This window comes from Diplotaxodon limnothrissa, linkage group LG10 (assembly GCF_057381915.1).
Source record: "Diplotaxodon limnothrissa isolate DT_005_m linkage group LG10, D_limnothrissa_male_GT1.1, whole genome shotgun sequence".
NCBI classification, from domain to species: Eukaryota; Metazoa; Chordata; class Actinopteri; order Cichliformes; family Cichlidae; genus Diplotaxodon; species Diplotaxodon limnothrissa.
In genome coordinates this window covers 34,948,662-34,966,754 of record NC_140605.1, presented here as the reverse complement: position 1 = coordinate 34,966,754, position 18,093 = coordinate 34,948,662, and the positions used below count along the sequence as shown (strand labels likewise).

The 18,093-nt window shown below is 44.5% G+C and overlaps 1 protein-coding gene across 1 annotated transcript; it reads left to right on the top strand.

The window, feature by feature from the left end:
* The first annotated feature begins 2,434 nt into the window (after window positions 1-2,434).
* On the top strand, window positions 2,435-3,379 carry LOC146624826 (olfactory receptor 52J3-like). Its single transcript, XM_085363477.1, has one exon. The coding sequence runs from the start codon at window positions 2,435-2,437 to the stop codon at window positions 3,377-3,379; it is 945 nt and encodes a 314-aa protein (XP_085219603.1).
* Window positions 3,380-18,093: the final 14,714 nt, after the last annotated feature.

Sequence of the window (18,093 nt, the reverse complement as noted above, 5' to 3'; positions counted from 1 at the left end):
ACAACAAGCTTTAGAAATTGTGCTTGTAAAAAAAACAAAAGAAGTGGAAAAGCATCACATGTTTAAAGTTTCGATTAGACTTTTTAATTTATTCGTGATCTTGCATAAACAGTGGCAATAAAATATAGTTTCTTTTACCGAGTTTTGAAATCAAGTTTGTACCTGATGATGACTCATCAGGGGAACATCAGGTTACCATTTCTGGAAGATCCCTTGAAACCACAGAGAATAGTTGGGTCTGTTGTTTATCAGTGGTATCTAATGTCATTGTGTTTCCCTGATGAATCTCACATTTCTATTACCTAAACAGAAATGTAAAATTTAAATTACATTTTTCTTCATCCCTTTCTTTTTGGCTGGAGCTGCAGTGTTGTGTGATGCATTTTCATTTTCATTTTGGGTTAAATACAAAAAGCAAAAAGCTACATTTTTCAAGACGGCCTTATTTAAAAAGATGTGCTCATCTTGGTGGAGAATATTCAGCTCATTTCGCACTGTGACCAGTTGGGAGTGAGAAGTGGGAGACAAAAAAAAAAGACCCATGTAATGATTACATTCCTTTTTATCAAAAGGAATTGTCATGTTTCAGCTGTGTGGAGGCAGGAAAAGGACCCAAACGCAAAACTCACGACAACAAAATTAAACTCAAGAAGCTGCTTTATTGCAGAATGACATGAAAAACTAAACTAAACTAAACTAAACTGGGACATGGATAACTAATACACAGGGAAACACAGACATGAGGGAGATTACGACACTGACAAAGAGAAACACAGGGCTTAAATACACAGAGGGCACAGCTGGGAGTGATCAGGCTGGACGAGACAAGGGAAGCAAAACTAGAATCACTCACATGAGACATGGACCTTCAAAGTAAAACAGGAAACACACTGACTGAACGCTAGACATGCAAACTTAACAGCAACTGAGAAGACAGAACATAGGGACCTGAAACATGGGACAGAAAGCCACAGTAGACACAACGTGGACATAACAACGCCACAGGGAAAGAGTAAAACAAAACACAGAACTTCTTAGAAAATAAAATAGGAAACATAATGAAATGCAAACATGACTACATGAACTTGACAGCATAACAGACTTGAAACACATGAAGGGCAAGGGAGACTTAACAGGGGTTGGAAGACACAAGGGGAATCTAATAACAAAGAACTAGAAAAACTCATGAGCTTAATCATATAAACATCCAAATAAACTAAACTCAAAACACTGGGTCATAAGACCCAGGATCGTGACAGGAATGTTTTAAGCCTAATCTTAAAAGTAGAGAGACAGAATGCAAATAATGATAACACAAAACACTGTGTCTCCATGCCCAGGAGCATGACGCTAATGAATTACAGTAGTCCAGCCTAGAAGTAATAATGAGCTAGTTTTTAATCACTCTCAGATACAATGTTTCTAATCCGATTGTTAAGTGATGACGTGACAAATCCTACTTCCGGGTCTAAAGTAGCCTGCGTTTAATATGGCTTTTGTGTTGTTAACATGTTTAATGTTATGTATTTTCTTCTATTTGATCTCAAAAAGCTCCTAAAACAGTCAGTGATCACTGTTGACCTCCCTCGGCTTTTATTACCGCTAATCATTTATTTAAGCTCAGTTTTTAAAACCTTAGGATGTAACTACAGCCCAGCCCATGCAGCAGTATATGAATGACTAACCTCGTATTGTGGATGGATTATCTCAGTTGTTCTCCTGGCTGAAGTTTGGTCCTTTTACAGCATCCTGCCATGCGATTACATTTGTTCCTGACCACCGAGAACACTCACGTTAACTTTTATCGAGTGGAAAAAAAGTTAGCTTGTTTATATTATGCTAACATAGCTGTGTCGCTAGCGGTCACGTAGCACATCATTATATACCAGCTAGCCCAACTTCAGTAACCCTACAAACGTCACTGCTGTTTAGTTTTCTGTCTTCATTTATGCTGGAAGTGATAACAGAGCTGTACGTTTGAATTTGTTTCCAAAACCCCGCAGTCAGGACATGCTATATTGCATTTAGATAGAAGCTAGCGAGCTAACTCCCTGCTAACTTCTAACTCCGTTAAATGTCATAAATTCCGTTTTCATGGATGCCTGGATGTTAAACTCAATTGTTACACCTGGTAGAGCAGAACGCTGATCATTTTATTAAAGATGAAAGACTTTAGACAGTTTTTCAACTCTCAGTAATGCCATAGTGATCGTTTGATATATGGACCTGCAGCGGAGTTTAGGCCCAGACACGGCTAGTGACGTCAGACTGAACAACCGGATAGATATTTGTGGAAGAAAGCAGTCTTACATATTTGTTTAATATGTGCATTGAAGGTCAAAAAATGACCCCAAACACTTTAAAATCCCTTTAAAGTTTGAAAATAAACATGTTTTTTTGTCTTCTCTCCAGGTTGAAATTAACCTTCTGCACTATGGAAAACCAGACTTCAGATATCCTGCTCTTAGAAGGTTTACAGGTCAGCCCAGATGCCTCCATTCCCACCTTTACCCTCCTCCTCCTCATTTACATCTTCATCATGTTTTCCAACATTGTCCTGGTGATCCTGATCACGCTGGATAGTAGCCTCCACCAGCCCATGTATCTGCTCTTCTGTAACATGAGCATTAATGATGTATTTGGAGCCACAACAATCATTCCACGTATGCTGAGGGATATTTTTATTCCCAGCTCAGATCGGTACATCCACTATGTAGACTGTGTCATTCAGGCCTTTTGTGTTCACATTTATGCAGGTTCTTCTCACACTATACTCATGATCATGGCTTTTGATCGCTATGTGGCAATCTGCAACCCGCTGCAGTACGCCACCATCATGACCAACTGGATGGTGGTGAAGCTGTCGGTCTTGGCCTGGGCAGTAATCTTCGTTATGGTGACAATCCTCGTGGGCCTCAGCGTTCGCCTGTCACGCTGCAGGTGGATCATATTTAACCCTTTCTGTGACAATGCCTCTTTGTTTAAGCTCTCCTGTGAAAACATCCTCATCAATAACATTTACGGTCTCGGCTACACTGTCCTTCTGCTGGGCTCCTCCATTGGCAGCGTCACTATCACCTACCTGAGGATCGCCATGGTGTGTCTGAGCAGCAAGAGCAAGACACTGAACAGCCGGGCGCTCCAGACCTACACCACCCACCTGACTATGTATGTCATCATGTTTTTGTCAGGCATTGTCATGGTGCTCCTCCATCGCTTCCCACATTTGACAGACCAAAGGAAGTTAGCCTCCATGATGTTCCATGTGGTTCCTCCAGCACTGAATGCTGTTATCTATGGGATGCAGATCAAAGCAGTCCGACAAAAAATGTTCATCATGTTCACGAGGAATACAGTGACTGTGACTGACGGGAAATGATTCATATTCTCAATAAATAAATAAATATATTTACAGTACGTTTTTCTGCCTTTCATTGTTTTATTTCTCATATCCCGATTTCCTTTGTGTATTTTACTAAATACATACATCACAGCAGTTCACCTCAGACATCTGCATTCCCCTCAATATAATGCAGGTAAGGCCTCAGTCACACCAGACACCAGTTGGTGTCTGCCTGACAACCAGTGGTTGCAGGGAGATGCTGCCATGAAGACATTTGTGGTGTTGCGCCCGATACCTCCGTGCAATTTGTTTGATCTGTAGCACATTAACCCTCTCATCCTAACCTTGCATTGAAAATGCTAACTTCTCCATAAACACTTACTATTTTCTTGTGAAACTTTGAAGAGTGTGATGAAAACTGGACACAAAGACTGCTTGCCTTCAGCATAAAAGTTAAATGTCTTGATGTATGTTCAGTCACCCAGGTAAGGAAATCCCAACATTGGAATAGGTGAGATACATTTTCTCTAAAAAACGGGTCTATGTGGCTTTTAAACCCCAAAACATTCTTCACCAAAAACTGGTCCACACATGTAGGATTATGTCCCCTGACACAAACAGAGTAATGCAGTGTACACTGTTAAGTGCCAGCTGTTTCTTTGTTGTTGTTGTTGTACCACAAAAACAACAGAATACCAGCCTGAATTTTACTTTATTAGACTGGAAAAAGAAACCAGTGGTATTGCACATCACTGCTTATTATTTCCCTCCATCTAGTTTCATACCAATTGAATTTCACCTTCTCCTATCTCTCCCTCCCTTCCCCAAAGCAGATACTAGCAGAAGCCTCCTGTGACTGTGAGACTTGGTTACTAGTTGTTGCTGGTACTACTGTTCATGGTGAAGCAGAACTGGCAGCCAACATGTCATTAATTTGACACACTTTGTTGCATCTATTGTAAGTTTCTTTTTTATTGTTTTCTCTCAGGTTTTTAGCTCCACCTTCTCACCACACTAAACCTTTCCTACGAGCTGCTTGAGCACACAGTGATGGTAGGAGAGGGGCCAGTTGCATTCAGAGATTTGATCGGGCATTCCGGTGTCAGTCATGAAAATGAACAATGGGCTGCTGTCAGTGCTTGTACAGCCGGAGTCCAATGGCTCTTCAAGATGGCCCACCGCCCTGAAAGGAAGATGCATGCCAAATTATTAATTCTGTGTTCGGGGCCACAACAATAATTTCCCAAAGGCTAAGTGACACATTTATTCTCAGGTGAGATCAGTGTGACCACTGTATTGTCATTCAGGCCTCGTGTGTTCAATTACATGCAAGCGCCTCTCACACTGTTCTCATGATCAAGGCTTTGATCTCTGAGATACTCCACCCACCATCCAGACCAACTGGCTATGTAGGTCATCATGTTTGTGTCAGGCACTGTCACTATCATACTCCATTGCTTCTCCATTGTTAGCCTCCATTAGGTTACTCCAGCAATGAATGCTGTTAATTATGAGATGCAGATCAAAGAAGTCAGGCAAAAATTGTTCATGTTTATGAGGAATAGTTAAACACACTTGTGGCTAATTTGTTCAGTTTTATTTTCAGTGTTGGAATCATCCAAAGTAGGACTCTGCAGTACATATGCATTAATAAATCAACTTTGCAGGCTGGAGCATTGTATTAAAATGGTATGAAAATACCGTGTGATGGCCAAACCCGTGGCCACACTCTAAAGTTGGTAACTCTTGTATTTTCATTTCTTCATTTTAACACATTAACACACTTTAGTTTCCAATAACTTTATTGATTGGTTTGTATACATTTGTTCTATTTGTAAGCGCGCACATTTAGTTTACTTATGCATTCATACCACCTCATTACTTTGATTTTTGACTAACCTTTCTCTTTTTATTTCTTACCTGCCATCATCCCTGGAAGATGCTGGACAAAAGATGGTAGCCAGGGTTTGAAACCATTAAATGCAAAGGGGGATAATTGGACCACACCACCACTTCCTGCTGAAGGGGAGAATGTGTGTTTTCTTTAATTTAAAAACAAAGTATTTGTATCTAATTAAATATTTGAGTTTAGGGTTTAATGGGTTTTGATTTTCTTCTTTGGTGTTTAGTTTAACAAACTAGATTGTACTGCATCGTTTGTGATTTATGATTGTGTTTTGTTTGTTACCCCTCATGTGTCACAATGGTCTGATCAGCCATTATATATAGCCTTGTATGTCATTTCATGTTTAGGTCAATTATGTATGTTTGGGCAGTCATTTGGTTTGTTAAGGTTGCAGTCTTTGCCTGAGTTCAGTTTTGTTTCTTTGACCTCTTTTATGAGCTCAACATTTATTACTTTTGTAAATATAATTTTTTGGGGTTAAATAAATGAAAACTATATTTTTCTAATAATTCCTGGGGCAACTCCTGTTTTTCAACTCGGTCCATCACACACCGTGAGGTGACTATTATTGCGATTTGGAGTTATGTAATCAAAGTTTAAATAAACTGGATTATATTTTGTTTCCAGCATAACTTTTCTGTTGGATTGGCATCCAGACTGTGTTCTGGCATTGCTTTTGAACTGACAGTATAAAGTTCAAATGAGTTTCATGAAGTAAAACTTTAATAATCTTTACTCTGCAGCAAGATGCCTTATAAACCTTAAAAATGACCAAATCATCACCAAGCCTGCTTTCAATCAATTAAATGAGAACATTGTACAAAATTTGAGTATTAACCTTTGCAATTACTGTTGAGTTGATGATGCTGTCTCCTCTTGCCAGGTACAGTGGGGCAAAAAAGTATTTAGTCAGCCACCGATTGTGCAAGTTCCCCCACCTAAAATGATGACAGAGGTCAGTAATTTGCACCAGAGGTACACTTCAACTGTGAGAGACAGAATGTGAAAAAAAAATCCATGAATCCACATGGTAGGATTTGTAAAGAATTTATTCGTAAATCAGGGTGGAAAATAAGTATTTGGTCAATAACAAAAATACAACTCAATACTTTGTAACATAACCTTTGTTGGCAATAACAGAGGTCAAACGTTTACTATAGGTCTTTACCAGGTTTGCACACACAGTAGCTGGTATTTTGGCCCATTCCTCCATGCAGATCTTCTCGAGAGCAGTGATGTTTTGGGGCTGTCGCCGAGCAACACGGACTTTCAACTCCCGCCACAGATTTTCTATGGGGTTGAGGTCTGGAGACTGGCTAGGCCACTCCAGGACTTTCAAATGCTTCTTACGGAGCCACTCCTTTGTTGCCCGGGCGGTGTGTTTTGGATCATTGTCATGTTGGAAGACCCAGCCTCGTTTCATCTTCAAAGTTCTCACTGATGGAAGGAGGTTTTGGCTCAAAATCTCACGATACATGGCCCCATTCATTCTGTCCTTAACACGGATCAGTCGTCCTGTCCCCTTGGCAGAAAAACAGCCCCATAGCATGATGTTTCCACCCCCATGCTTCACAGTAGGTATGGTGTTCTTGGGATGCAACTCAGTATTCTTCTTCCTCCAAACACGACGAGTTGAGTTTATACCAAAAAGTTCTACTTTGGTTTCATCTGACCACATGACATTCTCCCAATCCTCTGCTGTATCATCCATGTGCTCTCTGGCAAACTTCAGACGGGCCTGGACATGCACTGGCTTCAGCAGCGGAACACGTCTGGCACTGCGGGATTTGATTCCCTGCCGTTGTAGTGTGTTACTGATGGTGACCTTTGTTACTTTGGTCCCAGCTCTCTGCAGGTCATTCACCAGGTCCCCCCGTGTGGTTCTGGGATCTTTGCTCACCGTTCTCATGATCATTTTGACCCCACGGGATGAGATCTTGCGTGGAGCCCCAGATCGAGGGAGATTATCAGTGGTCTTGTATGTCTTCCATTTTCTGATGATTGCTCCCACAGTTGATTTTTTCACACCAAGCTGCTTGCCTATTGTAGATTCACTCTTCCCAGTCTGGTGCAGGTCTACAATACTTTTCCTGGTGTCCTTCGAAAGCTCTTTGGTCTTGGCCATGGCGGAGTTTGGAGTCTGACTGTTTGAGGCTGTGGACAGGTGTCTTTTATACAGATGATCAGTTCAAACAGGTGCCATTCATACAGGTACCGAGTGGGGGACAGAAAAGCTTCTTACAGAAGACGTTACAGGTCTGTGAGAGCCAGAGATTTTCCTTGTTTGAGGTGACCAAATACTTATTTTCCACCCTAACTTACGAATAAATTCTTTACAAATCCTACCATGTGAATTCATGGATTTTTTTTTCACATTCTGTCTCTCACAGTTGAAGTGTACCTCTGGTGCACATTACTGACCTCTGTCATCATTTTAAGTGGGGGAACTTGCACAATCGGTGGCTGACTAAATACTTTTTTGCCCCACTGTATGTAACCCTATATCACAAATGTGAAGGGAAATTTGCATATTTTCTTCAAGTGGTCATCTTTACTACATTTTGTTTGTACTTGCTCCAAATTTAATACAAAGCTGACCATGAACAAGCAAAATATTTTTGCCACACTGCATTGGATTTTTTTTTGAAGGAGTTCTATAATGTTTTTCCACTGTTTTAGATATAACTGTGCTGTTGGCCCATGATTCCTTTCTATCTGCTATGTGGAACAGATTGGTAAGGTCTGCAGACATTGTTTTAACTGCAAACTGCACTGCATATTTAATATTCCATAGTATTCCCATATTGATCTGGAAGAAATGGAAAATATGTCATGTGTCACAAAGGTGGCAATAAACTTGATTGAATTCCGTCCTGCATTCTGGTGTCCTCACTGTGTGTGGTTCAAACCTGCTTTTGTGACAGAAGAACGCGGCCAGTCATCGATCCAGCAGACTCTGATTAGCAGTAATGACTTAGAAACTAGATCCTTCACCATGTCTCTAAAACCTCAGACATTAAAACTAAGTCAGTCACAGTTCAGAATCAGAATCAGAAAGGGGTTTATTGCCAAATGTTGAGCAGGTTTACAACATTAGGAAATTGCTGCGGTGCTTCAGTGCAAACATGGTGTCATAATGCACTGAAGCACCAGGGCAACCATACGCGGCGCCATCTTGGTTAACGTCATAGACAAACCTGCTGAGACAAAGATGGACACAAAATTCTCAAACTGCAGAAATATAATCTGTTAAGACAATATTATCTATGTTATCTATAGCGTGTCAGGCTACATTTCACTGTGTGTTATACTTGTATAACTATGCATGTGACAAATAAAGAACCTTGAACCAACTAGAAGTCATTACAGAGAACATTGTGCGAATTCTGAAGGCTGGAGGATTTGAGCTGAAGCCTTGGCTCTTATCTGGGCAAAGTGGGAGGAGGAAGCACGATGACAAGGGTGAGAAGACAAGAATGAAAACCATGGTCTTACCAACCAAATGCGTGATGAAGAAAACAAAGCTCTTGGTATTGTCACGGCTGCCGAGGCGAGCCGTGTGGAGTTAGAAGAAGGACCCAAGATGCAGGCAGTGGATGAGATGCCGGTGAGTTTATTTACACAGTGGTGAGAAGGCAAAACAGGCAAGAGGGAAGACAAAACTAAAGACCTGAACTGGGAAAGCTAAATGACAAACCTGAGATGAAACAAAAAAGGGAAGAGAGGCAGAGAGACGAGCAGGACACCGAGGAACACAGACTGACGCGGAGTTACACAGACGAACCGGCAACAGGCAGGAGAACACACAGGGCTTAAATACACACACCAGTAATCAGGGGATGAGAGACAGGAGGGCAACACAGCTGGGAGGAATCTGGGCTGACGGGACAGGGGAAACGTAAACTGATCACACTCACATACGACACGGACCTTCACAATAAAACAGGAAACTCAGATACATGGAACCAGACAAGACATTGAACTAAACAGACAGATTCAGACGCAGACTCAGAGGCAGATCGAAAATAACACAGAACTTAAACAATCATCATCTAGAAAATGATAACAAACTAAAAGCGCTGGGTCACCGACCCAGGACCATGACAGTACCCCCCCCCTCAAGGGCTGGCACCAGACAGCCCAGCAGAAACGAAAAAATGGACCAAAACAAAACAGAAAACAACCCGACCAGGGCGGGCGGAGGGGGCCCAGGACGGAGGGACAGAGTCCAAAAAGGCCCAGATGGTCAAGTTCAGGAGGCCGACCATGCGAATGGCAACGGGGCAGGTCCGGATGCCGGCCACGCAGTAGGCAGTGGCGTGGAAACAGTTCTGGGGCCGACCGTGCGGACGGCAACGGCGGCGTGGAAACAGTTCTGGGGCCGACCGTGCGGAAGGCAACGGCGGCGTGGAAACAGTTCTGGGGGCCGACCGTGCGGACGGCAACGGCGGCGTGGAAACAGTTCTGGGGGCCGACCGTGCGGACGGCAACGGCGGCGTGGAAACAAGTCCGGAGGCCGGCCACGCGGAAGGCAGTGGCAGCGTTCAGGAGGGCGTTCAGGAGGGCGTCCACGGTGGCGGAGATGCCCAACAAGCGGCCTGGCAGATGACCGAAGATGTGGAGGTGGTAGTAGGGGACCTGAAGGCTGCGTGGCCCCTGCAGCCCCAGGCGAGGCGCAAGCTGAGGCCGGACCAGACGAGGCTGATGAGGATGACGAGGAAGCTGAGGCCGGACCAGGCGAGGCTGACGAGGATGCGGAGGCCGGACCAGGCGAGGCTGACGAGGATGCGGAGGCCGGACCAGGCGAGGCTGACGAGGATGCGGAGGCCGGACCAGGTGAAGCGGATGAAGCCGAAGCATGCGCTGGACCAGGCGACGCTGAGGAGGCTGAATCCGGACCAGGCGACGGCGTGGAGGATGCAGACGGAGGCGCTGAAGCAGGTGGCGGCATGGATGAAACTGCTGCTGCAAGCGTGGATGAGGCTGCTGGTGGAGCAGCTGGTGGCTGGATGGGCTCCTCGGGCCCCCCAGCTGACGAGGAAGGAGGCTGGATGGGCCCCTCGGGCCCCCCAGCTGACGAGGAAGGAGGCTGGACGGGCTCCTCGGGCCCTCCAGTGAGAACAGTTTCAGGACCAGTGGGCACAGGGGCCTCTGGCAGGCACAGAACAGGACCAGCAGGCACACGGGCCTCTGGCAGGCACAGAACAGGACCAGCAGGCGCACGGGCCTCTGGCAGGCACAGGACAGGACCAGCAGGCGCACGGGCCTCTGGCAGGCACAGGACAGGACCAGCAGGTGCACGGGCCTCTGGCAGGGACAGGACAGGACCAGCAGGCGCACGGGCCTCTGGCAGGGACAGGACCAGCAGGCACACGGGCCTCTGGCAGGGACAGGACAGGACCAGCAGGCACACGGGCCTCTGGCAAACACATAGCAGGCTGCAGCTGCATAGAGCATCGACGCTGCTCAGGCAGCGACAGCCGGGTGCGGCCCTCAGCTGGCTTCTTAACCTCCAGGGGTCCGGAGTCTGCTGGGGGCTGAAACCCAGCCTCTGGGGAGGCCCTGGAGTGCACCTCAGTTTCAGAACTGGCCAGCCTTTGAGGAGTGTTGACATTATTACTAGGTGTGTCCCTCTGCTTGGAATGGACGGGCGAGGAATGGTGTTTTTCGGGTTGAATTGACTTGTATTGTTTTACAGGTGGAGCAATTGATACAGGATGCCGGGCTAGCGGCTGCTGAACAGGAGGCTGGACTAAGGGTGACTGACATAATGGTTGTGATGACAACGGTGGTGGAGGTGGCGACTGAGCTTCTGGCCGGGCGGCTAACTGAGCTTCTGGCCGGGCGGCTAACTGAGCTTCTGGTAGATAGTCTTTCTTATTTCCAGATTTTGGTTTGAAAGTCCGGGTTGGCATAACAGAGGACTCGGAAGAGGCAGAATGAAAGCAGTCCTCTAGATCCTCAGAGCGAGTGTTAACGGACCTTGGAGTATCAGACAAAGAATTAACAGTTTCCGAATTACTCTTTTCAAATTTGAATAACCCTGAGTTGACTGGTATTGCATTACTAGATTCAGGAAAAACTGACAGAGTGTTCATGAATGCACGCTCAGATGGAGCAGAAAAAACACTGCGCTCCTGACTCACGGAATCCGCCGGTAACTGACGGCCGTGCGGACGTCGCTTCCGCCTGGGAGAAGGGGCGAGAGCGGCCGGGGAAGCGGACGGTGATGCGAGGCAGCTCTGAAGTGGCTGCTCCTGCTGTGAGGTGGATGGGCTGGGTGGAATGAGGATGATTCCCAGTGCTTTGTAAAAAGCCTGGGCTGGTGTGAGCTGGCCACTGGGGGGCTGCATGTACATGAAACCGTCACTCTCACTGACCCCGAGAGCTGGTTTGGCAAGCGAAGGATGACGGCGGCGTGACCGCCGTTTTGCCCGGAAGGAGGGGGAAGCCGACTGATCGGGCGGCATTGCGTCCAGCAGAGAGTCCTCTGGTGGACTGGGGAGAGAATCTTCCGGTAAGCCAGGCAGGTCAGCTGTCACAGTTGGAGGGTGAAGATGAAGCGTGTTGAGGATGAAGTCCTGTAGGAGTGGGTGAAGTGAATCCAGCAACCAGGGGTGATTGAAAACTAGCCGCTGAATTCGGGCCTCCAGAGCATGACGAAATTCCTCCCCCTCATGCTCTAGCCACAGATTAGTCCATCTGGAAACTGAATCGGTTAATTCCTCCCGAAGCTCCTTGGAAGGTGCGAATGCCGCTGGGTCCATATTTGGCCGGTTCGTACTGTCACGGCTGCCGAGGCGAGCCGTGTGGAGTTAGAAGAAGGACCCAAGATGCAGGCAGTGGATGAGATGCCGGTGAGTTTATTTACACAGTGGTGAGAAGGCAAAACAGGCAAGAGGGAAGACAAAACTAAAGACCTGAACTGGGAAAGCTAAATGACAAACCTGAGATGAAACAAAAAAGGGAAGAGAGGCAGAGAGACGAGCAGGACACCGAGGAACACAGACTGACGCGGAGTTACACAGACGAACCGGCAACAGGCAGGAGAACACACAGGGCTTAAATACACACACCAGTAATCAGGGGATGAGAGACAGGAGGGCAACACAGCTGGGAGGAATCTGGGCTGACGGGACAGGGGAAACGTAAACTGATCACACTCACATACGACACGGACCTTCACAATAAAACAGGAAACTCAGATACATGGAACCAGACAAGACATTGAACTAAACAGACAGATTCAGACGCAGACTCAGAGGCAGATCGAAAATAACACAGAACTTAAACAATCATCATCTAGAAAATGATAACAAACTAAAAGCGCTGGGTCACCGACCCAGGACCATGACAGGTATAGGTTATATAGTGGAAGAAGACAAGCTTCATTTCATGGTAGCAATCAACTTCTCCGAGAGGAAGAAAAAGATGCGAGTTGGCCAAGACCTTGTCCAGGAGCAGATTAAGACCCACACGCTAAACCCGCTGACACGAATAGAGCTTCTCAGTCAAGTGTCAGGGTTGTAGGATCCAGTCGGTTTGGTCACTCCTGCAAAGCAAAAAGGAGCAATCTTAGTTCGCAGAGCATTCCAAGAGACAAAAGTAGAAAGCTGTTTGGTCAAGGACACTTGGGACATGGCGCTCTCAGATGCCCTGAGGGAGGACGCCATTAGGCTTTTTGAGGAGTATGCCCAGCTCAGCAAATTCACATTTGCCAGGACGCTAACTCCCCCATGCTTCACTGAAGAACCCTGGGCAATTACTTTCTCCGATGGAAGTGAGCAAGCCTACGGGGCAGTGTTGTACTTAAGGTGGAATTCAGATCAGGGCACAATCATCAGGTTGGTGGAGTCCAAAGCTAAGTTAACTCCATTGGCCCACAAAGGCGATGTTGTCAAAGCAGAGCTGTGTGGGGCAGTGTTTGCCTCACGCCTAAAGAAATACTTTGAGACACACTTTGTCAACAGCCAAACGGTCATTGGGGCAATACAGCGGGAGAGCTATGGTTATCAGACCTTTTTCGCAAATAGGATTGGAGAAATACAGAGCAGCACAAGGATTCAAGATTGGTGGTGGATCCCTAGCCCTCAGAACATTGCGGTTGTAGTCACAAGAGGAGCTAGTCCCAGAGATCTAGATGAAGACTCAGTGGCAAAATGGTCCAAGGTTCTTGAGTCTGCCTGTGAGCAAGTGGCCAGTTAGGTCAGCTAAAGAGTTAGCCGCCACTGCCAAAGAAAACGTCAATAAGCTGCAAAGAAAGGCATTTGTCGCTGCCTTGACAAGGGCCAAGATAAGGGGGCAGGAAGAAAAGCAAAGTCGGGCTGAGCCCCAGGGAGAGCAGCGAAGACCACCTGCAGGGTCAATCATCAACAACCTTGTAGATGTCAAGCGGTTCAGTGGCCTAACTCGATTGGTTAGATCAGTTGCTTTGACTTGGAGAGCAGCAAGAAAGTTTCTTGGGGGAAATCCAGCTGCTAATGACCCAAAGTGGGAGGCAGTCCCGTTGGCAGGAGTAATTTCAGTGAAGGAACGTGAAGATGCCCTAAGAGACATCTTCCTTGCTGCACAAAACAGTGCAGTCTTCCCAAGCACTACTACAGATAGACTGGTAGTATACAAAGACCCAGGCTCTGGGCTCTTTGTTTGTGGTGGCCGAGTGCAAGCTTTTAAGAAAGACCTGATTAGTGTTCCCAACTTGGCTTATGATGAGTGGGTGTCTACACTGTTAGCCCGGGAGGCCCACAATTAGAGTGTCGTAAAATCGACCAATGTAGAGAAGTGTCGCAAACCACGGAGGCCCCAGAAAAGTGCAATCAAACGGTGAGTTTATTGTCTTCTGACCAAAATACATGTTGTGGATACTTATAAAGCAGCGGGGTACACGCCCCCCCCATGGCATCAATGACAGATCAAAATAGGTTCCAGACATTAATTGTACATCTTGTACATCTTTAATAGCTATAGACAGACATAGAACTTCTCTTTTCTATAACACCTTCCATACAAGGTAATAAACTTCAAGCCCTCAGGGTCTCTGGGGCTAATTATTGACTCTGGTCATCTGTTGCCAAGTAGAGTAAAATATAGTGAGACACCAAATGAGTTAAGGCCTCAGGCCTGACGCATTCCTAGATTATATGTGTTGTAAGCATGCATTGAAGTTATCCTTCTATGTTCTAGTTTCCCTCAGCATGCATCACCTGGACAGTCACGCCAGTGAAGCTTAAGACCCTTAATGAACCGAACATCAACTCAAAATAAGCACAGATATGCAATGTGTATAAAATACTTCTAACCATACTTGTAATAAAAGTTAACCTAAAGGAAGGATCCTCAAATGGACATCTTCAATCAACAACTTTAATGCAATATCAATACTGTAAGAAATATTATTGAATGTTATTACTGCAGTTATAATGATGCAGATTATATGGCAGCAATAAAAGAATTTCTGTATCTCCACAAGAGTCATCAGGGAGTTGTTGGGACCCTGCTCAGAATGAGGAAGAAAGCGTGGGTCATCAGAGGGAGAAGAATTGCCCAAAAGGTTGTTGATGGTTGTGTGGTTTGCTGGAAAGCAAAAGTACAGAGTTGCCGGCAAATAATGGGTGACTTACCTCCGGAACGAACTCAACCTGGTTTACCTTTCGAGTTTGAGTTGTATTCTGTTGTATGGCCAGCAGGGCGATTCACACGGAGTTAGTAAACTCCTTGTCGATTGAAGGATTCTTGATGGCTTACCAGAGATTTACAGCAATTAGAGGACATCCAAGAAAGATCTGGTCCGACCCTGGCATCAATTTCATAGGAGCAAAGTCTGTCTTGAAGGAACTTTATGAATTCTTGGAAAGTCAGAACAAGCTCGTCTTGGAGGAGACTGCGGCAAAGAATGGAACAGAGTGGATGTGGAAAGTTAATCCAGCTGATTCCCCACATAGGAATAGAGCTGCTGAGGCTGCTGTGCGCATTGTGAAGAGAGCGTTCCAGAGTCTTGGAAGGGAGTCTGGGCTAAGTTACAGTGAGTTCCAGACAGCTCTTCATGTGGCAGCTAACCTTGCAAATGAGCGCCCGATTAATGCCAGAGTACAGAGTCGGGAAGGTTGCATTCATTACGTCACACCCAACACTCTTTTGCTTGGTCGAGCATCTCAAAATGGGGACTTCAAGATGTTTGACTTTTCCATTTACCCCTATAAGAGACTCCAGGAAGACTCCAGAAGTGAGCAAGTTTTGGAGGTCCTGGAGCCAACTTGCTGGCCCCAATTTGTTTGTAAGGAGCAAGTGGCACACTGCACACAGAAATGTCGCTGTTGGAGATGTCTGGTTAAGTGATCAGAATGCGCTGAGAGGACACTTCAAGATGGGCATAGTTGTCAGCACTAATCCAGACAAAAAAGGTATTGTGAGGGACGTCAATGTCCGGGTATGCTCAAGTTACAGCGGTTCTGGGGCTAAGTCCTTACGTAGCATTAACATTGTGCCGTGAGTTGGTCGCAAGCAGCACTATTGTTTATTGTTGGTCTGCATGGAAGACTGTTAATGCTTGCATATGGTTAAGAGAAGCTGGTTATAAATACTATTGTTACTGCTTAAGCTCAAATGCAGATTAATCATTTAATTATTATAATTATTATAAATAATACTCAAGTACAAATTGTGCTACGAAGCTTATGCACTGCATTGATGTGGTAAAAAAAATGTTTGGGATTGTTCACAATATTCTCAGATGTATGATAGCAAACATAATTTGTATTTTGGTTTTTTGGTTTGTATTTAAATGTTTTTCACCTATAGCTGACTATGGCCGAAAAGAAGATTAAAGAAAGAAGGAAAACAAAAGATCTGCCTGATCATTGTATAAAATCCAGTTGTGGTAGATGCATCAATCCCTTTCAAGCGGGGAAGCTGCACAAACTTAAAGAGCTTCACACATAATAAAACAAACCACAACCACAACCTAGATAGTGCATCAGGTGATGATTAGGTAACAGCTCACGCTTACTCTTTTCCATTTCTTATGTCGCATTTCACTAAATTCAGTTAGTTGTAATATGCAACTTCACTGCTAAATCCCACACTGCTCCTTTGACCTATGCATGTGGAACAAAAGTTTTTTTTTTTTTTTTTTTAAATCCCAAAAGGTTGAACAGGTTGAATCTGTTCATCTGGTTTTTCTGTTTCTGCCATGAAGTTTAAATTTCTTTTTGTAGTAAGTGCAGTTCCCTTCAATTTCTATTATTTTCTGAACTGGTGAACTGTCTATGTAAATTTAACTCAGTGGCGGAACTGAACTTTATTCATATATTATTTTTATCTTGCTTGTACTACAACAAATGAGGACATTAATTATACAATATTTGTAACATGTATTGACTTACACAAAAAAATCTGTTTACTTGTTACAGGCAATACGTGTGCAGATGTTGATTACTGCTCTTCTTCCACCTGTAGAAACTGTCATACAGCCACTTCAACAAATGGCTTTGTCTGAGAGGTGCTGGCATCTCAGCTGGCACTCTGCGGGTTCCTAGTTGGTTTCTCTAACTTATTCTGTCCACATTGTTCACACTAGCATAGCAGGTTAGAAGCAGTCCGTGCATCAGTGCTGCTAAAAAGTTGACCCAGTTCCATCTTTCATCTGTTCAAAGAATCTTTTAAGACGTGTGCAGACTCATTCAGATGTTGTCTGGCCTTCCTCTTCTTTAGTGTAAAAATTGGTTTGCAGCTTGTTGTAAACTCCCTTTATTTCCATTTATGACGGCACATCTTGATTGTAGCTTTGATTGTAGCAACCTCGTCAAAAGTGTTTTTGATTTGGTTAAATGTTATGTCATATTTTTCCCCTTAACCATGGAAATAATTCTGCTACTCTGCATTTCATTTGTCTTCTGTGATCTTTCAGGTCATTTGGTGCTGTTGATTCAACCAGTACATTAATTATTTCTAACATTGTACCCATTTGTTGATTTGGGCAGTCATGACTTTTTTGCTTTCTCTCTGATTTATTTTGCTATTTGGCCTCAGCATTCGCTTGTCTCGCTGTAGACGCACCATCAGCAACCCGTTCTGCGACAACGCCTCCCTGTTCAAGCTCTCATGTGAAAATGTTCTATGGCCTCGGCTCCACCATGGCCAAAATGGCCTGCTCACTGTGGAGTGTGACGATCACCTACCTGAGGATCTCCATGGTGTGTTTGAGTAGGAAAAACCAGGCTCTGAACAGTAAAGCCCTGCAAACCTGTGCACACCTGGCTGTGTACATCATTCTGCTTCTGTCAGGAAACATCATCATCATTCTGCATCGGTTTGAGAACCTTTCAGACCATAGGAAGCTGGCATCCATCTTGTTCCACGTGGTACCACCTTCTTTAAACGCCATTATTTACGGACATCAGATCAAAGCCGTTAGAGAAAAAAATCACTGTCTATACTATTTTTACAAGGAAAAAATGACTTCCTTCTCCTGCAGGGCAATTTCATTTTTAGCTATAAGAAACTGATCTTTTAACTGTGTTTAACAGGCTTTGAGTTATAATTTAATATAGGAAACTGACTGTTATTTTTACACATCTCATTCAGTTGAACTTTGTTGAAATTTGTGATCTTATTATGCAACGGCAATATTGTATGCGTTTAATTGCATGTTGTTACTTTGACACTTGTATTCTTAAGAATTTTAGCTTTAATCTTTTTCAATATGTACATTTTTCCTAACACCTTTTTAAACTACCATGCTGAAATCTCATGTGCTCCTTAGAAACATGTTTTAACCTCTGTCAGGTTACTGATGTCGGGTGAAAATAATCTGATAACCATAAACTTTCCAGCAATCCATTATTTC